This window comes from Octopus bimaculoides, chromosome 26 (assembly GCF_046866305.1).
Source record: "Octopus bimaculoides isolate indiv1 chromosome 26, ASM4686630v1, whole genome shotgun sequence".
NCBI lineage: Eukaryota > Metazoa > Mollusca > Cephalopoda > Octopoda > Octopodidae > Octopus > Octopus bimaculoides.
This window is the reverse complement of record NC_142953.1, coordinates 15,161,029-15,184,769: the sequence shown is the minus strand read 5'-3', so window position 1 is coordinate 15,184,769 and position 23,741 is coordinate 15,161,029. Positions and strand designations below refer to the sequence as shown.

The 23,741-nt window shown below is 38.3% G+C and overlaps 1 protein-coding gene across 1 annotated transcript; it reads right to left on the bottom strand.

The window, feature by feature from the left end:
* Window positions 1-10,464: 10,464 nt before the first annotated feature.
* Window positions 10,465-22,463, bottom strand: LOC106872587 (uncharacterized). The gene is made up of 2 exons (XM_014919621.3): window positions 21,797-22,463; window positions 10,465-12,755 (listed from the first exon to the last, which is right to left on the bottom strand). The coding sequence occupies exon 2, from the start codon at window positions 12,739-12,741 to the stop codon at window positions 12,049-12,051; it is 693 nt and encodes a 230-aa protein (XP_014775107.1). The 5' UTR covers window positions 12,742-12,755; window positions 21,797-22,463; the 3' UTR covers window positions 10,465-12,048.
* Between the last annotated feature and the right edge of the window lie 1,278 nt (window positions 22,464-23,741).

The window sequence follows — 23,741 nt, the reverse complement described above, 5'->3', positions numbered from 1 at the left end:
CCTTTTCGAATAATTTCATTAAGTGTTCGTTGCCTGTTTTGGACAGAATGTCCATGAATATTTTAGGTGAACAGTTTCTTTGACATAAAATCTTCAACATTTTTCGAATGCTGTTGCTTTCGGTTTTCTGTGCTTTTATCGTTTCACGATTTCTAAGTGTAATATGCATACCAGACTGTAAATGATCCAGAACAGCATTGATATCAGTAAGTTCCTTGACAATTTGCGGCCGAAGTTTTATATAAATACTCATCTTGATAAATGAATGAAATGTCAACAAAACCGAATGATGCCGGTGTCTGAAAACTTTCCTCGTCTCTGCTTTGACATGCGCATTGCGTTTTTATTCTTCTCATCAGTTTTACATATTCCATGTGCACATGCGCATTGTGTTTTTATTTTTCTCTTTCCGGGTTTCCAAATTGAACTTGGGATCTTCTCCCTTTCAACGGTAGATCGAGAAATTAATTTTTTGTAACCGCTTTCAAACTTTGTACACTGGTAGAATGTATCATATAAAACATCTTTTACTGTTAGTGTTGTTGAGAAAAGTTTATATTTTCAAAGTTATTTCGTGTTAAAGTCGTCGTATTCGGGTAATTTGTAAAATAAGGTATTTTGAAACTACATATACGTCGACAACCAAAAAGCTAGCTGCGGACTTGTAGCTCTATCAGTCTTTTAAACACCTGTGCACTGTATGTGTGGATAAAACAGCAATGTCAGGCAAACAAATAAATATATGTAAATAATATTTCTTCTTTCTTGGTGTTGATTCATTGATGTTTACTGGTTACTCCGATGCGAGAACAAGAAGAAAAAAAACGTATTATGCAACACAGGCAGTAAACAAACATTTAATAGAGATGACTCAGAAGTTGTTCTTCTTTGATTACTATCGCAAACAGCAGCAGCAGGAGTGGCTGTGTGGTAAGGAGCTTGCTTACCAACCACATGGATCCGGGTTCAGTTCCACTGCGTGGCACCTTGGGCAAGTGTCTTCTGCTATAGCCTCGGGCCGACAAAAGCCTTGTGAGTGGATTTGGTAGACGGAAACAGAAAGAGGCTTGTCATATATATATATGTATGTATGTTTGTGTGTCTGTGTTTGTCCCCCCCAACATCGCTTGACAACCGATGCTGGTGTGTTTACGTCCCCCATAACTTAGCAGTTCGGCAAAAGATAGAATAAGTACTAGGCTTACAAAGAATAAGTCCTGCAGTCAGTTTGCTCGACTAAAGGCAGGGCTCAAATTGGGCCGCAGTCAAATGACTGAAACAAGTAAAAGAATAAAAAGAATGGCAGAAAATTGTTTTCCTACTATGTCTTATAATAATAATGATAAGAAAGTCATAAAAATTAAGAGTTTCTATTAAAAAAACTTCATTTCTGTGTTATGTATATTCATGTCCCGAGGTTAGGAAAATTTCATAGAGTGAGGCAATTTAGGCCTTAATGTTAGGCAAATTGGGAGATGAAGATACATGATACAGAAATGAAGTTGTTTTAAAAGAAATTCTTAATTTTTATGACTGTCTTGACATTATTATTATAAGACATGGTAAGAAATCAATTTTCCACCATGTGTAATATTTTTTAAAAATATTTTACAAGGGAGGATACAAAAGGAAGTCTTTCCAGAAATTCATACAACTATGTACCCCACCCCAAAAATAATTGTGTGATTTAAGGGGCATTCAGTTGTTACTTTTAGCACATCTCATGACCACCTCATACAGTCCTAGTTTGTCACTCTGATGTATTGATGCTCTTCAATATCTTTCTTCTCATAGACACATTTAATACTCTATTGCTGGGATTCAAGCCAAAAATTTGGGATGCCCATATTTTAAAATCTGATTTTAAGAAAAATCGAAAAATTAAAAATCAAAATAGATATAATTTCCTCAAGAGTTACACAGGAGAGTTCCACACATCTGGTTTGTTCCTCTACAAACAGGCACCTATGGATGGCTTTCAATTGGCTAAAAAATTGCCCCAAATTTGCAAAATTCAAGAACTATTAACTATTTGTTGATTTATGGAGAAAATCAAATGCATTTCAATAATCAGCATGCAAAAGTACATCAATACACCAAATTTGAAATAAATTGGAACAAAACTGACAATGTTAAAAAGAGAAAAATCAAACAGAAAAACTCCCATAATTTTATGCAACCAAATCTATATGACATAACTAATGCTTAGAACATAAGATATATTTTATAGAAGATGAAAATCATATTTCTGCTGGGTACAGACTGTTAGTAGGGTGTACTTAAGCTCCTATTTCTCAAATACTTAGGGTACCATACAAGTAGGGGTAAGTGGTCACAGTATAATCCTTTCTACTATAGGCACAAGGCCTGGAATTTTGGGGAAGGAGTCCAGTCGATTAGATCGACCGGAGTACGCAACTGTTACTTAATTTATCGACCCTGAAAAGATGAAAGACAAAGTCAACCTCAGAGGAATTTGAACATAGCAGCAGACGAAATACAGCTGAGCATTTCATCTACCATGCTAATAATTCTGCCAGCTCATTGCCTTTGAAGTTTTGTTAATAGTATAATAGGAGGCAAGGTTCATGATATTGGCTGAATATCGCCTTCTCCCATTAAATTTTGTTCTTTGTGTTGTTTCAGGCTCCAGTAGGCAAGGAAAGAAGTCTTAAGTAAAATGCAAATTCTCAATCAGTTTTATTTACAATTTACACAGAAGGTGAAGTGTGTTGCTCTCAGTTGCCATCTCAAGTTGTATCTTCGTTACACGGGCCCACTGACTCTGGAGATACGGCATGCAGAATAGCCTAGAGAACCAGCCAGCAAAGTGTGTTCAGCAAGCGCTGCAGTGAATAAGAGATAGAATCTGTTTGCTGGGCCCTTATACCCAGTTTGCCATAACGAGCCTCGTTGTGATCTTGCGCATGGCAAATGGATGCAGGTAAGGTCTCGCTCCAGCCTCGGAGATAGCAATAGCTGCTGCAAGATCTCCTCAAATATGGTGCTACTGCTTGTGCCGCTACAATAGTATTAAAGGATTTCACTGGTTTTCTTATAAAATCATTGTTGTTACTTGCAGGGAATGTCATTTTATTTTTCTGCTCCTGAACTGCAAGATCATCTCGATTCATAAGAAATGCAAATGTCACCCCAGCCCTTGTTTTTTCCCGGCAGCTAGGAAATTTCAAATAGTTTAATTTTGGGTACTGTATCCTGAAATTTAATGTAAGATATAAAAATGATGTAAATTTGTTTCAAGTCATTTTTTGGTTTGATAAAATCTACACCAGTTCAGTCTTGATGGCAAAAGAAAAACTGCATGACTTTAATATTGCTATACAGAAAAAAAGACTACATGTTGAGGTATTTTAGCTTCACAGATGCGTAGTTTGCATTTATAAAGGAACATGTGGAGCAGTAAAGATTGGTTGGAGCTGGTGGCCTAAAAATCGCATTGAGGGGAGTAGCTGAGCGGTTTTGAAATTTGTAAGACAGGAGAAATGCTTCAACCGTTCATATTTTATTTGATAGGGAAGAAAAAGAGGAAGTTCCTCATGGAATATTCATTGTAGGGGAGAGTTAGAATCGAAAGAAGTGGCAGTGGGTATTTTTTTACATTTGAATATAACTTAAATGTTTGGTTCTAACTTCAGCTATAATATTTTTAGATTTCCCTTTCCTGTTTTGTACTTTTCCCGGTTCAAATATTTAGCAATATTATCATTCCTGCTCGTCCTCTTTGATTACAGGCAACAATTCGTACAGCAAGAAAAAGTATTCATTATTGAGACAAAACACAAAAACTGTAACAAATGAAAACAAATTGAAATTTTTATTTAACAAAGTTTAAACTGTAGTAAAAAATAAATTTTATAAATTGGTATAAAATGAAATACATAAAAATTGTATTGAAGATCCTATGAAAAAGGAGTAAAATATTTATTAAGCAGCCGAAGATCAATGGAATTATTGTAGTTAGAAAGAAGCTAAGAGCATATGCATCAACAAGATTGACTCATATTTTGGTATTTCACACAATCCTTCATGTTTTTTCATATATTTCCCACAAAATACTCTGTGTTTCTTCCCATTAAGTATAATAGCAGAAACAGTACCCCTTAGGTGGTTCTTTACTAAGATGTCGTAGTTACTTGTAGGAAACTATGTACACTCACTCACCCATACACACACAAAATAGTATATATATATATATATATATATATATATATATATATATCCATATTGTTTGTAGAAAAACATAAATCTGGATAAAAAGCACATCCTTTCTAAGATGTAGACCAGTTAATATATATACAGAGAGAGCAAGAGATATAGATAGATGGAAACTGAAAGAAGCATGTCACATATAGTATCATGATATATATATATATATATATGCAACAGGCTTCTTTCAGTTTTCCACCTACTAATCCGCTGACAAAGCTTTGGTCACCCTCAGTCTACAGTAGAAGACATTTGCTCAAGTGACATGCAGCGGGACTGAACCCAGACCCATGTGTTTGAGAAGCTAACATGTATGAGGAAACAAGGTTGAGTTAGTGAAATATCCTTTCTCCCCCAGTATTTTCACAACAAACTCTGATATAGTCATAACCCTCACAATCTGAAAACTATCTGCAGAAAATTTCATTAAAATAAACCCAAATTTTTGCAAGTTATGAAGAAATAAAACTGACTTGCACAAATTTTCCAAAACTCCTCTCCAAATACTCTTGGAAATTTTTTTTCTTTCAAATTCCTATATATTTGGGATCTTCAGCACCTGAAAGGTATTAATTAAGAATTTCAATAATATATATCCATTTTTTCTGAAGGTTATGAGAAGAAAAATATCCAGTTTGAGGTGTGGGTACTTACACATAACTGGCATAACTTATGTAGTTATGCCAGCTCTTACTAGATTTAATATGGTTAACATCTATAGTTCCCATTCAAAAGTTTGGGGATTCCTCTTTTACCTTTTCAGATGGATGGAACAGAACCTGTATGTACTTTATATATGCTTACTTTCCAAATGCAAGAACATACTATTGGATGTGATTCCTGAATATTTATGAGAGTTTGTGCCATTTTTAATTGCACCATCAGTCAATTTGCTTTTAGTATAATAAAAAAAAAGTTCAGTTAAAACTCTAAGATTGACAAAATCCTTCCTTTGAATAAACTTCTAATCCTACCTGTTTTCTCGTATCAGCTTTTCGAATAAAATCATTAAACATTTCTTTACTTTCGGTGAAAGCATTAACAAATTTTTTGCAAAAATCCGCTCTGAGTACTCCAATCACTGTTTGGGATTCTGTTAAGGCAATCATATTCACAGAGTGGGGTTCCTGCACAGGCTTGGAATCTTGAAGATCCTTCATATTCACAGATTGGGATTCCTGTACAGGTTGGGTTTCTTGAAGATGGTCCATATTCACAGATGGCGATTCTTGCACATGCTGGGTTTCTTGAAGACCTACCATATTCACAGATGGCGATTCTTGCACATGCTGGGTTTCTTGAAGACCTACCATATTCACAGATGGCGATTCTTGCACAGGCTGGGTTTCTTGAAGACAGACCATATTCACAGATGGCGATTCTTGCACAGGCTGGGTTTCTTGAAGACAGACCATATTCACAGATGGCGATTCTTGCACAGGCTGGGTTTCTTGAAGACTGACCATATTCACAGATGGCGATTCTTGCACAGGTTTAGATTCAGTCCCTTTATTATTAACAATAATCAAAAATGTCACGATGCTTCGTTGAAATTTTGTGAAGTCAACTTTGCTGATGTCTTGTATCATTGTTTTCAGACTTTCATTGGTAATATAATTACTGCCTTCATCACATTCAACAATAATATCAAAATATCTGTAAGTATTTTCTGGAATGAAACCAATTTCAACCTTTAATTTGCTTACAGAGCCTAAAATAGTTGATACATCCCAGTCTGGATTACTTCCTGAAAAACAATCATGTAATATTTCGTATTGCTCGTTACCTTCCAGAATAAACATCTTCCGTTCGTTTATTTTTTTTGACATTGGTGGTTTTTCTTGTACAACTTTACTTCCCATTTGTTTTTCGAATAATATCTTTAACGATTCGTTGTGTGTTATGGAAAGAATGTCCACGAACTTTTCCGGAGGACAACTTCTTTTTTGTAAAATCATCAACATTTCTCGAATTTTGTCTCTTTCTGTAGTTTGTGATTTTATAGTTTCATAATTGCTAGTTGTGATATGGTCACGAGAGCGTAAATAATCCAGAACATCATCGAATTGAGAGAGATTCTGGACAATTTCTGGCAGAAGTTTCACATAAATACTCATTGTGGTAAACATTGTAATGTCGTGAATATTAATCCTCGAGAAATGAATGTCGTGTCTTACTTCCGGGTTTCCTGATTCGTCTTTTGTTAGTTTTTACTTTCTCTCTCTCTCCGTTTTTCTATGTATTTATGTGTGTTACTTAATACATGTTAATTGATATTTCTTTATTTCGGGTATTTACAACTAATACAATACATTAATTTCGATAGATTTCATGCTTAGCCGATGTATAGAACATAAAATACTGTCGTAAAGAATATTATTGTTCATGACAAATATATTTTAAATAAAATGAAAACAATCATATTTCTACAGGGTATAGACTGCTGGGGCGGTGTACCTAAACTGTTATTTCTGAAATACGCAAGATATAACTAGAAGGTACCTTACAAGTAGGGGCTATAATGGGACTAGAAGGTTCATGGTACCTTTAGAGTATCACCTTCTCCCATTCCAATTATTTCTGTAGTCTTAGGATCTGGAACTCGAAAGAAGACACTGACAAGCGGATGCAATTCAATGGTTGTTTATTTCAGTTCTCATTCTTGGGGCTCGTTCCCGATGATCATCTGCATGGCAGCGCGTAGTCCGTTATTGCTCCGCTCACGTGAGGTACATCACCACTGGAGATGACGAGTAAAGTGAGAGCAGGATAAGAATCCGCGGTGAGCTGCCAGTTCGCAGTATTTCTCAAAGCAAGAAAGTGAGGAAAGGGAGAATTTCCTCAATGCGCCTCCTTAAATAGATGTTTCCCACAAGAGTCTCGCTGTGGTCTCGCACAAAATGGTGCTGGCTTCTTGTGTCACGCTACAGGGCCTATGATCAGGGGCGGCTCAAGGTACCCGCAACTCGGGAAGTCGCCCGGGGCACCATGTGGTTTTTAGTCTACATTCTCAGTTTTTCTCCTTATGAAAGTTTTAAAAAATTATACTGGTGCTGAAGTTCAGCTTGCTCAGGGTGCCAACAACCCAAGGACCGGCCCTGCCTGTGGTCACGGTATAATGAGGAAGTTTTGTTAATAATATTTAGGGATTTCATTGGTTTTCTTTATAAAATTAAGAGATGACATTGTAGTTATTTGCAGGGAATTTCATTTCTTGCCCTTTTGTTCAAATTCTCTTCTCTCATCCATTTTTTCACAACCATCGAAGCGTCAAGCGCATGTTAATTAGATGGTTGTGATCTGTAAACAGTTTTGAATATGAACTGGAAAGTGAAGAATGAACTCGCAAGGCACATGTGCACACTGAATTCATAAAACGGAAGAGATGAATTAAAAACAGAATGCACACGTTAAAGTAAAATGGAAGAGGCGAATAAAACAAGTCATATGATGGTCTGCCTGCTATGTCTGACACCACTATCATGCAACTTTGCAATAATTTTCTTGTCGATATTGGCCTTCTCTTGTGTATTCCTCATACAGTTGTATAACTTTAATTTCTCTTTGTGCACTGACCTCTTTCTTTGGGATAACTCACCTTACAGAAATTGCTAAGGATTTCAGTCATCTTTCATCTTGATCACATGACTACTTCATCGTTGTCAGGGCAGAATACTACAGACTCAATATTCTTTTCTACTTGAGGCACAAGGCCCAAAATTTTTGGGGAGGGGGCCAGTGGATTAGATCGACCCCGGTACACAACTGTTACTTAATTTATCAACCCCAAAAGGATGAAAGGCAAAGTCGACCGCGACAGAATTTGAACTCAGAATGTAAAGACAGATGAAATACTACTAAGCATTTCACCTGGCTTGCCGCCTTACAACAGATGCAACATTGGTAGTCTCATGGCACTGGCAGACTTCAATGTTTCTTAAAAACATTTGTCATTGAATATCCAGCATATTGCAGAAGCAACATTGGTGATGTCATTCCATCCTTTCCAAATGTCACCTAGATCTCACACATGAAGCCAAAACACTAGTGTAGGCCTCCAGCTTTGTCTGAATCAAAATTCCAAGACAAAGCCACAAGCATCTATCCTATTTTCCAAATACATCTCTGGTATTGTAGATAAAGAGGAAGATTTCTTCATCAAGAGTATGTCATGTTCACAGAACTACCTGAATACATGAATTTACCCACAATTTCTGTCCATACATATAAATATTCAGCTCAGAGAAGGCTTTCCTGGTGCAGGTTCGTACATTACATCTGCCTTTGTTAAGCTAATTATTTGAGCTGATATACTGCAGGCTGTTGTGAAGGAGTTAAAAAGATGGTGCATGTTCGTTTAGGAATGAGAAACAAGATCACAGTTGTCAGTATGAAGGAATTCACATATTAGTGATGAGATCACCTTTGTTCTAGAAGCAAACAGTCTTATATTCAAAATCTTATCCATTGTTCAGTATCTGATGTAGATCCCATGGAAGCAACCTTCAAAAGCTCTCAAGTACACCACAGCACAGAACAATGCAGAGTTGGTAGTGGTATGTTCCCAAGTATATCACTGGCACTGGTATATGATGACAATTTGCACAAGGGATCTTGTGGACAAGCTCCTTAAAATGCTAGATTTTCAAATTCACTGGTGCCTATTGTTGGAGAGTAATGAATCTGTTATTTGATATTGGTTTACTCATTTGCATCAGACAAGCAGAAATTCCATCGGGAAGTTCTTCCAGCCTAGAAACTAAGAAATGCTTTATCACAAACACAATGTCAGCCTCCCTCCTGCTATCTCCGACCAATAAAACATGTAGTCACCACATTGTTCTGTGAAATGACCTCTTTTGTGTCTTGTTTCAGACAAGACCATCATATCCATGTTGCAGTGTTTGAAATACTAGTGTTCTGTGAGGGCAAGTTGAAGAGGATTCATAATATTATAAGGTGCAAATATTCTAGCCACTAACATTCAAAAGACAAAATTTTCTAACAAGATGGTGACCAGCCCTAAGCTGCTTTGCCCTGCAACATCTGCTGATCAAAACACTTTCACTACCATTTCAATATCCTTATTACTCTTAGTCAGTAAATTATTATAACTTTGTTGAATGCTTTACTTTTTGAGGACTAACACCAGTCATAGCATGCAACACAACATATGTGTATATGTACATATATGCATGTGTGTGTGTATATATAAGAGCATAGACTTGAAATGTCAAAGACTTTTCCATTCTTCCTGAACATTAATCTAATACAACTGCTTGTTTTTTCACCTGTCTTTGTCTTTTGTTTTCTGTAAATTTGAACTGTGTGTATAAATATGTGTAAGTATGTATGTGTGTGTGTGTGTGTGTGTGTGTATGTGCAGATAGGGTTGAAATCTAAGCTGTGTCCTCTTAAAGTACATCTGCTTATGTCAGTTTTACAATTTTTGTGTGAGTTATGCAAACAAGTTGAAAATACTGGAAAATATTTTCTGCAGAGTAATAGTATCAAAAGAGGAGCTGGAAAATTTTTTTGTATTATTTATTCACCATTACATGTGTTACATTTGCTAATAGGAGTTACAAAACTATACACGAAGTAGAAAACATATATCTGTTATTAGAAATGCTTCTGACAGAGAATTTCTAATAGGAGATATCTTACATGTTTTCCACAACATATATGGTTTTGTAACTCCTATTAGTAGATGAAACATGTATGATGGTGAATAAATTTTCCAATCTCCCATTTTGGTATATATATATATATATATATATACTAGACTGCCTGTAACCCATTGAGTCACCAATAGTGCAAAGTACCCATATCTTGGGAACCTGTAGTCTGATTTAAGCGAAACTTGTTTTATTCCATTTGTATTCACATTTCAATCAGGTCTTGCTTTCAGAGTATTTTTCCATTCTGTGCTGGCTTGGCTATTTATAAAGGTGTTCACAGTAAAGGGAAATAACTCCAGGTTTCACTGCTTAAATTTGTGGAAGCAAACCCCAAAATTTTGCATATCTCAGGAATTCGTGGTCCAGTTTACACGAAACTTGTTTTATTCTGTTTGTATTCACATTTCAGGGGCTTTCAGAGTTTTTTCCCATTATGTGCTGGTTTGGTTGTATTAAATTACAAACAAGAACGCAAGAAGCATTCACAGAGCTTTAGTAGTATATAGATATATATATACATGAATAGAAGTAAAAAGAAATGAAGTTGAAAATGCACTTGGAGTCTTTAAGAAGATTTATTTACATGAACTTTAACTGGTTTCACAATTTTATGATTTTCTAAAGTAGAGTGTGACACAGGTCTATACTGTAATTCTAGGATGTGATTTATGGGAAATTTGGCCGTTATTTCTAGGAGATCAAATGATCATGTAGAGGCCCCTTCATTGACCCATAAACTGGATGCTGCTACTGATGTTGTTTAGCTCCAGGTCAACCCTGATTAAGCCACTCTATGATAAAATGCATTCCAGCCATAGCCATCCTGTCTTCTAAAGGTATCTAGATTTTCTTTGTGCTCTTTCTTTGTATAAGATGGTTGGGTATAATTTAATGAAGATTTAGTTGTTATTGCTGGCAGTTCTAGTGGTTACTTCGATGCTCACTTGATGGTGTTGCTGCTATTCTTGATGTAGATGTTGTTGCTGTTGTTATAGGTGTTCTTATAGTTGTACTGGTCATTGTGTTCCTCACAGCAAGTGTTGTTGAAGTAATTTAGTTTCCCTATTGGTTAATGGTTTAACTTTAAATATTATTTTTATTTATTCATTTATTTGCTTATTTATTTTGCATCCCTCTAAGGTCAGAATTCTCCAACTTTGGGCAACTCTTGAAATATGTTCCAGCTATCAATGAAACCCTATTCATAAAACTCGTAATTATGTATGCTTATTACCTACTGGAATGTCATACTCAAGTCATCTAGGTTTCAATTGACATCATGGAATGAAAAGTTGGAAACCTGAGAATAAAAGAAGCCATCATCATCAACAAAACCAAACCCTGTATAAACAACAGAACTTAGTAGCACACAGCTGTCTGGCTGTTACAGCAATGCTGTCCCGTGCATGCAAAGCGGCCCCTCTGTACACACACACATACACTACAGAGTAGAAAAGACAGCTTACGACACCAAATCTCTGGAGATTTCCTGAAGAAGGAATCTTAAGCCCAAAATGTCAGAATACAACATAAAAATATTTACTATTGACTTCTCTTATTTCATATAACTCACATTGTTTTGATTTTGAGGGTTAGGGTTACAGTTAAGGTTTAAGGTATGGTAATATTTCTTGCAGGACCCTCAATTCATGGAAGCCTCCCTTCCTACCCAGTTGTGAAATGCTGCAGAAAGACTTTGTGTTCCCTGATACATTCATATATTCTATTTCATTTACTTTATCAACTGATTAAAAACTTCAAAAGCTAACATTTGGTTTCATTTTTAGAATATGGGTTGGAGTCTAAGGGGTCAAAGCTATTATTGGGTTTGGAATGATACCTAGGGGTCACTAAAATACAATACAAGAATCAATTGTAAAAATAACCCTGGTGTTATTGTTAAACTGCTGCTGAATTAGGCGTCAAAATAACCAATGGTAAAAAAGCCTTCTATCCTTGACCCTCCATCTTTTCAGGCTGTTTATCTCATTGCACATTAATCAAATAGGTCTTCCTTTCCTTTTAATTTTCAAGATAGTAGGATGTGACTTGAAGATATATTGTTGCTATGTTTAGCAGGCCAGACAATGAAGAAGAGGCTACCTTACTGGTGCCATTGGTTAAGGTTAGTGTCAAAGACTCACACGTAAAATTCTACGCAACCATATTCCTCACAGGTCTTTGCCTCCCCACCATATCTAACTAGACGAGCATCATTGGTGTGCAGGCCAACAAAACAATAACCAGTGTTTTGATTGGTTATATTCTCTGTATAAATGAAGACATTCTTAAGATAGAAAGTTTTACCACAGAGACGACAGAAAAAATTCGATCCTTTGTCATCTTGTTGAATTTTACGAACATACTGAACAGAATGGCGCAACAAACAATGCTCTTTGTCCATCGGGTTATATTGTTTGTGACAGCGTGCACAGTGGTAGTTGTTGTATGTCGAGAAATGATTACGGGGGAAAATTATACCCAGTGCTATAATGTCTTTTGAGTTACGGTACTCCAATGTCCTGAGAAGAATTTGTTGCAATATATCTGGATCAGTTCGGTTTATGAAATCCCTTATTCTCAGGTATTCATTACTGATGTAAGCACTTTTAACAGCTGAGCTTAGGTTATGATTCTCTGCTGTTCTTGATGGAGACAACGGTGTCAAATCCATGTTCATTTTTGGAGAATCAAGTAGAGGTGAAGGAAGATGTTCGTTAGTTCGTTGTAGAGTCCGATATTTCCGTCCAGTAGATTGCTTTTGTCTTGGAGTTTTATCTCTTTCATACAAATGTAAAAGATCATCAGCACTGACATATCTCCGCAAATCCATTCTGGTTCCTCCACCTGCCAAAAATTTTTTTAAAAAGCAAGAAATGGAAACAATATGTACATAAGGGATCATAAAATGCTATTAATCACTTTAATCATGCTAAACTCAGTATACCACCAATCAGCTTAATCACAACAGACTCAGAAATTCATTGAAATTAATACTTCATGAAGAAGGATTCAAAATGGGTTAATCCTTAGGAGGTCATGTGATTAACTCCAGCACGGCCACAGTCAAATGACTGTGTGGCACCTTGGGTAAGTGTCTTCTACTATAGCCTCGGGCCGACCAAAGCCTTGTGAGTGCATTTGGTAGACGAAAACTGAAAGAAGCCTGTCGTATATATATATGTGTGTGTGTGTGTGTATCTGTGTGTCTGTGTTTGTCCCCCCACCATCGCTTGACAACCGATGCTGGTGTGTTTACGTCCCCGTAACTTAGCAGTTCGGCAAAAGAGACCGATAGAATAAGTACTAGGCTTCCAAAGAATAAGTCCTGGGGGTCGATTTGCTTGACTAAAGGCGGTGCTCCAGCATGGCCGCAGTCAAATGATTGAAACAAGTAAAAGAGTAAAAGAGTATATATATATGTACGCAGATCGTTGCCAGTGCCCCTGGACTGGCTTGTGCGGGTGGCACATAAAAGACACCATTTCGAGCGTGGCCGTTTTCGTGCGGGTGACACGTAAAAGCACCCACTACACTCTCTGAGTGGTTGGCCTTAGGAAGGGCATCCAGCTGTAGAAACTCTGCCAAATTAGACTGGAGCCTGGTGTTGCCATCCGGTTTCACCAGTCCTCAGTCAAATCGTCCAACCCATGCTAGCATGGAAAGCGGACGTTAAACGACGATGATGATGATGATGATGATGTACGCACAAACACATACATTCTTACATACATATATATATATATAAGATACATCTTACTTTGTATAACTGCAGAAATTAAACACACACACAGTGTGTGTGTGTGTGTGTGAGGGCAGGGAGGAATCTGTATAATGAGGACAGCACAACTATTGATTGAGTAGTGGCTGCTAATCTGGGATTAAGTCTGTTGTAAATCCACTTTAACGGTATTAAGGACATATAACAAGTATAACAGCAACACAGAGAGCAGGAGGAATAAAAGGGAAGGGTTTGCCACACACACACACACGTGTGTATGCATGTATGTTTGCAGGAATGCATATGTGTGTGTGTGTGTGTGTGTTTGTGTGTGTGCATGGAACCAATTTGATTGATAGAGACCCTGAGATACAGCTTGAGTGTAATCAAGTGCAAAGCAGAGCAATGCAGAGGAACAAATGAAGTCATTAAAAAACAAATTCTTAAGCTTCCCAATGGTTGGGATGGTCGGGAAGCATATGTGATATATATATATATATATATATATATATATATATATATATATATATATATATATATATATATATATATGTATTACCCACCACTACCCATTTTCCTTTATTCAAAAATTCTTATCGCTCCTTAAAATTATGGCTTTTAAGTGTTGATTTCTCAGCCCAAGAATTACAGCGTGATGTGCTGCTTGACTGGTCCCCCCTCTCTCTCTCTCTCTCTCTTTATATATATATGATGATGATGATGATGATCTTTTCTCCCGCCATGCCTCTGTCTACCCCTCCATCCTCTCTCTCCTTCGTAGTTTTCCTTAAGGTCTTCAGGTTCTGGCTATATATAAATGAGAAACCCATTCTAAATTATCTCGCTGACATACTACGACGAAATACCCAAGATGCAGATAAGATAGAGATTTTTTATTTATTTACGGCCTCAAACATCTCATAATACCTTGCGCTTTAGTTTTTGCCCCCTATTATTTATCTTGTTTCTCTCCATGAAATTCAATTGAATTCAGTTGTTGTCTTAAATTCATGCTTATTCATTTTCTAAGCTTCCTAAATTCATGCTACGTTATATTCTAATCACCCAGAATTCATTGCTCTTTTAAAAAATTACGATTTATGCATTGTTGTCTCTCAAATATTTAAAATCTACAATTAAGAGCCCTATCTACTCGCTGGCGGTAACCCGCCCTCCCACCCCCTCCACCGGAAGTTCATTCCTCTGTCATCCCACCCCCTCCACCGGAAGTTCATTCCTCTGTCATCCCACCCCCTCCACCGGAAGTTCATTCCTCTGTCATCCCCACCCCCTCCACCGGAAGTTCATTCCTCTGTCATCCCGCCCCATCCGCCGGAAGTTCATTCCTCTGTCATCCTGTCAACCTCGGCTGTCTCCCGGAACCCATCTAGTGGCCTTGGCCATCCTCTCCCCTACCTTTGGGTAGCGCATTAAGGTTGAGAAATGTTTGCAGGTTGTAGGTACTGTTTTGCTTATGAATTCTTCCAATTGCAAGTTTTCTTTTCAGGTACACGACACTGCTTTTCCCCTTCCCAGGTTACAGGCCCACACCCCCAACACCCATACTGTTAGGATTGGCACTCTCAACGTCGGTACGCTGAAAGGTAGATCTGGTGAAATTGTTGAGATGCTTGAACGGAGATGCGTAGATATGTGCTGCATCCAGGAAGTAAGATGGAGAGGAGGTTCTGCAAGGTTCCTCACAGGCAAAGAACACAGGTACAAGATTTTCTGGGCAGGGAACACTGACGGGGTCGGGGGCGTAGGAATACTTCTAGCGGAGAAATGGGTGGATAAGGTAATCGAGGTCGTTAGAGTAAGTGACAGAGTACTTAAGATCAGACTAGTGCTTCATCATAGATTAGCTACTGTCATCTCAGCCTATGCACCTCAACCTGGGCTACCAGATGGTCTGAAAGACCAATTCTATGACACCCTCTTGCAAACTACCTCGTCGACGAGTGACAGGGACCTTCTCTTTGTGGCTGGAGACTTCAACGGTCATGTCGGACGTCGTGCTGGGGGCTTCCATGGCATACATGGAGGCTATGGCTTCGGTTCCCGCAACGAGGAGGGAACCAGACTGCTGGAGTTCTGTGATGCAACCAATCTTATGGTCTGCAATACCAACTTCAGGAAACCCGCCAGTCACCTAGTCACCTACCGCTCCGGCAGACACTCTAGCCAAATCGACTACATCCTCGCCAGAAATAGGGAAAGAGGGCGGCTTATAAATGCCAAAACCTACCCTGGCGAAGAATGTACCCCACAACATAGATTAGTAGTTAGCGACTTTGGGATTAAGGCAAAATGGGTGCCCAGAATTAGACAGGCTTGGAGAAGAAGGGTGTGGAAGCTTAAAGACCCTGCAAACGGACAGAGACTTAGAGACAAGTTACTTGAAGCATTTAACGAAATAGAAGGGGATATAGCATCATACAACGTGGAAGACAATTGGAGATTTCTGCGGGACAACCTGTTGAAAGCCACTGACCAGATTTGTGGGTGGTGTAAGGTCCCCTCCCAACCCAGAGTAACGTGGTGGTGGAACAAGGAGGTAGACAGGGCTATTAGACAAAAGAAACAAGCTTGGAAGGACTGGAAGAACGGTGGTAGCAGGGAATTGTACCAATGTGCCAGAAGGGAGGCTAGGCGACAGGTTTATTTAGCCAGAGGGGAAGCAGATAAGGAAAGATTTGCCAATGTTCTGCGCCGTGAGGACCAAAGACTCGAGGTATTTCGTGTTGCAAGACAGTGTAGGAGAGAGAATAGTGATGTTGTAGGAGAGAAATGTGTTCGCATGGATGATGGTACGCTTGCATTAAATGAGGATGCAAAGAAAGAGGTCTGGAGATGCCACTGCGATAGATTGCTTAATAAAGAGAATGAATGGGAGAAAGAGAGCCTGCCTTATGTCGACCCAATAGAGGGACCAGCTATCCGAGTTGATAGTACCAGGGTAGATAAAGCAATTAAGAGTATGAAGACTGGGAAAGCCCCCGGCCCATCAGGAATCACTGCAGAGATGCTCAAAATATCTGGCAGTGTTGGCTATAGCCTAGTCACCCGTATTACGAACCAGGTGATACACGAAGGAGTCATACCCTATGACTGGTGTAGCAGCATCATAGTCAACTGCTACAAAGGTAAAGGGGACGCTTTAGATACAAATAATTACAGAGGCATCAAGCTGTTAGATCAGGTTATGAAAGTTACAGAGAGGGTCATAGCCCAACTAATTAGGGAGCGAATCAATTTAGATGAGATGCAGTTTGGGTTCGTGCCAGGTAAAAGCACTACTGATGCCTTATTTCTAGTGAGACAGTTGCAAGAGAAATACCTAGCTAAGGATAAACCTCTGTACCTGGCTTTCGTTGACATGGAGAAAGCCTTTGACAGGGTCCCCCGATCCCTTATCTGGTGGTCAATGAGGAAACTTGGGATAGAAGAATGGTTAGTGAGAGCTGTGCGAGCCATGTACAGAGATGCTGCCAGTAAGGTGAGGGTTGGAAATGAGTACAGCAATGAATTCCGGGTAGAGGTAGGGGTCCACCAAGGTTCCGTCCTCAGCCCCCTATTATTTACTATAGTCCTCCAGGCAATCACAGAGGAGTTCAAGACAGGTTGCCCCTGGGAGCTCCTCTATGCTGATGACCTTGCCCTAATTGCGGAGTCACTATCAGAACTAGAGGAGAAGTTTCAGGTGTGGAAGCAAGGTCTAGAATTGAAGGGCCTTAGAGTCAACCTAGCTAAAACCAAAATCCTAATAAGTAGGAAGGTAGATAAAACACAAACCCCTTCAGGTAGATGGCCCTGCTCAGTATGTAGAAAAGGAGTAGGTAGTAACTCTATAAGATGTACCCGGTGCAAGCTATGGACACATAAGAGGTGCAGCAACATCAAAGGCAGGTTAACTAGCAAGTTAGTTTTTGTTTGTGGCAGATGTTCAGGTGCAATAAAGACTGCAAACAAACAGGAAACAACTTCTATCTCATTCCAGGGTGAAAAACTAGAGGTAGTCGATAGCTTCCGCTATCTGGGCGACCAAGTTAGTAGTGGGGGTGGGTGCGCTGAAAGTGTAGCTGCTAGAATAAGAATAGCCTGGGCAAAGTTTAGAGAGCTCTTACCCCTGCTGGCGACAAAGGGACTCTCACTCAGAGTAAAAGGCAGACTGTATGACGCATGCGTACGAACAACCATGCTACATGGCAGTGAAACATGGGCTGTAACTGCTGAGGACATACGTAAGCTCGCAAGGAATGAAGCCAGTATGCTCCGTTGGATGTGTAATGTCAATGTGAATACCCGTCAGAGTGTAAGTATCTTGAGAGAAAAGCTGAACATTAGAAGCATCAGTTGTGGCGTGCAAGAGAGACGATTGCGCTGGTATGGACATGTGGTGAGAATGGAGGAGGATAGCTGCGTGAAAAAGTGCCACACCCTAACAGTTGGGGGAACCCGTGGAAGAGGTAGGCCCAGGAAGACCTGGGCTGAGGTGGTGAGGCAAGACCTTCGTACATTGGGCCTCACCGAGGCGATGACTACGGACCGAGACCTTTGGAAATGGGCTGTGCGTGAGAAGACCCGGCAAGCCAAGTAAGATCGTTGCCAGTGCCCCTGGACTGGTTCTTGTGCGGGTGGCACATGAGATGCACCATTTTGAGCGTGGCCGTTGCCAGTACCGCCTGACTGGCTCCTGTAGGATTTTCGAGCGAGATCGTTGCCAGTGCCCCTGGACTGGCTTGTGCGGGTGGCACATAAAAGACACCATTTCGAGCGTGGCCGTTTTCGTGCGGGTGACACGTAAAAGCACCCACTACACTCTCTGAGTGGTTGGCGTTAGGAAGGGCATCCAGCTGTAGAAACTCTGCCAAATCAGACTGGAGCCTGGTGTTGCCATCCGGTTTCACCAGTCCTCAGTCAAATCGTCCAACCCATGCTAGCATGGAAAGCGGACGTTAAACGATGATGATGATGATGATGATGATATACATACACACACACATATATACACACACACATATATACACACACACACATATACATACATACATCTATCTATCTATCTATCTATATATATATATATATATATATATATATATATATATATATATATATATATATAAAGGTTATGAAGGGTATTGGCCCCAGTGTTCCATTGGTACTCTTTCTGTTGACCCCAAAGGATGAAAGGCAAAGTTGACCCTAGTAGCATTTGAACTCAGAATGTAAAGTTGCCAGGCAGCCTAATGATTCTACCAGCTTGCCGTCTTAAGACAGGTAGAAACAACGATGTGTGTGTGTGTGTGTGTGTGCGTGTGTGTGTGTATGTGTGAAGTGTCGAAAGTGCTGGGAAATAGGACTGTGTCTTTGTGTTTGTTTGTCCCCCATCACTGCTTGATAACCAGTGTTGGTTTGTTTGCATCCCCATAACTTAGTGGTTTGACATAAGAGACTGCTAGAATAAGTACCAGGCTTTAAAGAAAATAGGTCCTGCGAGTGACTCATTCAAATAAAACCTTTCAAGGTAAGTGCCCCAGCATGGCCACAGTCTAATGAAAGAAACTGACAAGAGATAAAACATACCTACACAACTGTGCATCCCCACCCCCATCCAACTTTGTTTCCTCATAACTTAAAAAATAAATATTTTCAATGAAATTTTCTACAAATACTTTTAAAATGGCTTCCTAACCACATGGTTCCAGGTTCAGTCCCACTGCATGGCATCTTGGGCAAGTGTCTTTTACTATAGCTTTGGGCCAACTAAAGGCGTGTGAGTGGATTTGGTAGAAGGAGAGTTTGAACACAGAAAAAAAATCATTTTATTTATATAATAGTCAATTTCATATCATCTACGCACGTTTCAATTTCAATTTCTTACCTTTGTTCATATTTTGCTATTAAGATTACATTATGCATTTGAAAGGTAAAAATCTCTTCAGGGCAAATATTCGTTCATATCGTAATGGGTGAAGACTTACTTATAGACTGAGATAGTAGCATGCTTTTGTGTGTTTATGCGTGTCAGCATGTGTGGCTTTTGGATTCCTTTCTAAAAATATATATATGTATGCAAGTGTGTCTCTGTGTCTGTATTTGTCCTCCACCACCACTTGACAACCGGTGCTGGTGTGTTTACATCCCTGTAACTTAGGAGTTTGGTAATAGAATAAGTACCAGCCTTTAAAAAAAAAAAAGCCTGGGGCCAACTAATTTGACTAAAAAATTCTTCAAGGTTGTGCCCCAGCATGGCCACAGTCTAATGACTGAAACAGATAAAAGGTTATGAGGAAACAAAGTCAAGATGGTGGGGATACACACTTCTGAAGTTATACCAGATTAATCAATGTTTGTGGTGCCATCTTAGGATGTTTTGAAAACTGCCTCAAGAATGAAATATTAGGACAGCCACAAGAAGTTACCTTTTGAGAAAAATACAAACTTTTCTATCATTCCAGTGATTTTTAGCATTTTTCTTATTTTTTGTTTAAGGTTTTTGGCATTAAGAAGGGCATCCATCCGTAGAAACCATGCCAAATCACACTGGAGTCTGGTGCAGCTCCTAAGCTTCCCAGCCCTGGTCAAATCGTCCAACCCTTGCCAGCATGGACAATGGTCATTAAATGACCATTGTCCATGATACAAATTCCCCATTTCAAAGTGATCTAAATTAAAATCTTCCATCAAAATTCCACATTAATTTTTATTCCGAAACCATCTAAGTAATGACAAAGTTATGTTAATAAATTCCTCAATATGTTCAACGTTAATTACAACAAAGGTCATGCATTTCACCAGAAATTTGGTAAGAAAATGGTTAAAGGTTATCATAAAACATAAGAGATGTAAAACAAGCTTTATGTGGTCAGTCTGCATGCAAGAAATAGATGTTAAATTTCCCTCAAACCACACTGTAACATCTTAAAGAAATGTACTCTGTTAGATAATAAAGTTTGATAGATACATTGTCTGACTCATAGATGAGATGGTCATGAAAGGAACGATTTTGATCAAACATCTGCTTGAGCAGAGTTCGTCTGAAACAGCTGACCTCCTAGAAACAACAGCTAAAATCGCCTGCATATCATACTAGTGTTTTGAAAAAGGGAAGGACATGCTGGGCAGATCATACCTGAAAATAGTAGGGATGGTCACAAGTGGAAAGCCTTATATATTAGGTCTGCTCGATCAGGGCAGGTTTGGAGAGAAAAATAGAAAGGAGAGTGGAAAAAACAAAAGATTAAAGTAAAAAAGAAGACAAAATGATGGAGAAAGAATGAATGAGGGAAAAATAGAAAGGATAATGAAAGAAGCAAAATGTGAGAAAGGGGAAGGAGAAAAGGAGAAGGAAAGAGACTGAGAATGAAAGAGAATGAAGAATTATAGAAAAGAGAAAAATATATATATATATATATAGAGAGAGAGAGAGGGAATAAGAGACATGAGCTGAATACAAGAAAGAAAGAGAGGAAGAAAATTGATAGAAAAAACATAAATAAAGAGAGGAAAAGAAAAAAAAACTGGAAGAAACTTTCTCGAAAATTGGTTAAAGGAAATAGAAGAGGAAAAGAGAGTCAGACAGACAGATAGATGATAAACAAACTGATAGATAGGTAGACAGGGAGATAAGTGGATAGATAGATAGATAGATATAGACAGATAGATGAGTAAATAAATGGATGGATAGATAGATAGATAGATAGATAGATAAATGAATAGATAGATGCATGGATAGATATAGATAGATACATACACAGACAAACAGACTGATAGATAGAGAGATAGAAAGAGCGATAAATATAGTTACATATAGATATAGATAGACAAACAAACAAAATACGGATAGACAGGTATATGGAGTGAGATAGAAAGAGAGAAAGAGAAGTCGATACATAGTAAACAGACGGACGGACAAACAGACAGACGGACGGACAGATGAATGGGCCTATTCTGTTGATGCAGTTTTGGTTACTTTTTCTGATGAGTTGTTATGGACATTGTATACAATAAGTTCGTTATCATTATAATTATTATTTTATAGATGCAGAGATAGAAAGATAGATAGCTCAAGTTACACAGAGAGACAGACAGATAGGCAAGCAAAAGACAGTCAGACAGATAGATAGATAGAGAGAGGGAGAGAGAGAGAAAAACAAATACTTACCGAAGACATCAATGATTTCAGTTTGATTGGTTTATCGTTGCTTGTGCAAGACGGTGGATCCTGCTAAGTGTCGCCCTCTACCAGAGACACTGGCAGTTAAGCTCTTGAGTCATTCTCGTCACTTTGACTGACAACATTAGTCAATTGTAAACTGTAGTGAGGGACACACAGACAGATGTTTGAATGGATTAATATTTCAACAACAACAACAACAACAATAATAATCCTTTCTACTATAGGCGCGAAGTCTGAAATTTTGAGGAAGGGAGCTGTTGAATTATATTGATCCTGGTAATTACTTGGTTGGTATTTATTTCATTAACCCCCAAAAGATGAAAGGTAATAATAATAATAACAACAACAACAACAATAATAATAATAAATGTGAAAAAGAAAATGTGGACTGGTGAAACCAGATGGTTACACCAGGCTCCAATCTGATTTGGCAGAGTTTCTACAAATGGATACCCTTCCTAACGCCAACCACTCCGAGAGTGTAGTGGGTGCTTTTACGGCCACGCTCAAAATAGTGTATTTTACGTGCCACCTGCACAGGAGCCAGTTTGGCGGCACTGGCAACGATCTTGCTCGAATGTCTTTACACGTGCCATCCAGCACAAGTGCCAGGAAGGCGATGCTGGGCACAGGTGCCATGACGATTTCGCTTATATATACACACACACATATATATATATATATATATATATATATATATATATATATATATATATATATATATATATATATATATATATATATATATATATATTCAGGGTGATTCAAAAGTCACTATACATAAGAACAATTTATTTTTTTTATAAGAAACAGTTTTTTTTTATTTAACTGTTTCTTTAAAAAAAAAATTTTTTTCCTATGTATGGTGACTTTTGAATCACCCTGAATATATATCTCAAGTCATTTAGAATTTGAAGTCTTACAACCATTTCTGCTAACCAACTATTAGGGTTATCCCAGAACCAGCTGTAAGACTTCAAATTCACCTTATCCTAATTAAATTATTCTGAATGACTTGAGATACTTGTTCTGCCTTAGTTTCGATTTTTCCTCTAATATAATATATACATGCCATAACAGAACCCTTACACGGATCCCTGGATCCAGCCTTAGCTGTGATCTTGGAACCTAATGGTCAACCAACTATAGCACTTACCCAGCATACCTATTCATTTAGAACTAAACCCTTCATATTCTGTCTGTCTGACTCTCTCTCTCTCTATATATATATATATGTACATACATACACACACACATATATATATATATGTATATATATATATATATATATATATATATATATATCACACACATACATATATATATATATATATATATCACACACACACACATACATATATATATATCACACACCAATAATGATGCAACAACTATAAAGCTTGAAACACGTGTACCGCAGAATCCTTTGTGTTTTGTTTTTATTTTAAAGTTTTCAATATATATATATAGATATGCAGGGCAGGGAATCGTCAATTAGGTTACTGTCAATCCCTATATATTTATGATTATATATATATATAAAAATAAATAGTAAATGAGTATATGCATATATACGTACAGGTATGTGCATACCGACATCCACCTGTATGTATAGGTGCATATCTGGGTACAGGACATTGCAAACAAACGTACACGAGAACACACGAGCCACATAGAGAACATTCTACTTCATCAGCTACCCACGTTTTAACACCGGCGTTTCGACGAGCTTGGGCAGGACGCATCGTTAAAACGGCTCGTCCCATGGATCGCAGATTAAATTTGCATACGCAAATTAAATCTAGCCATGGAGGAATGTAGTGGCGGACAAAAAACAAGACAGGAAAACAAACAGAAAAGGCTTTACGGCCAGACGAGAAAAATTATGTGTCTATGAACGCGATGAGGCACGAACTTGAGAGGGACAAAG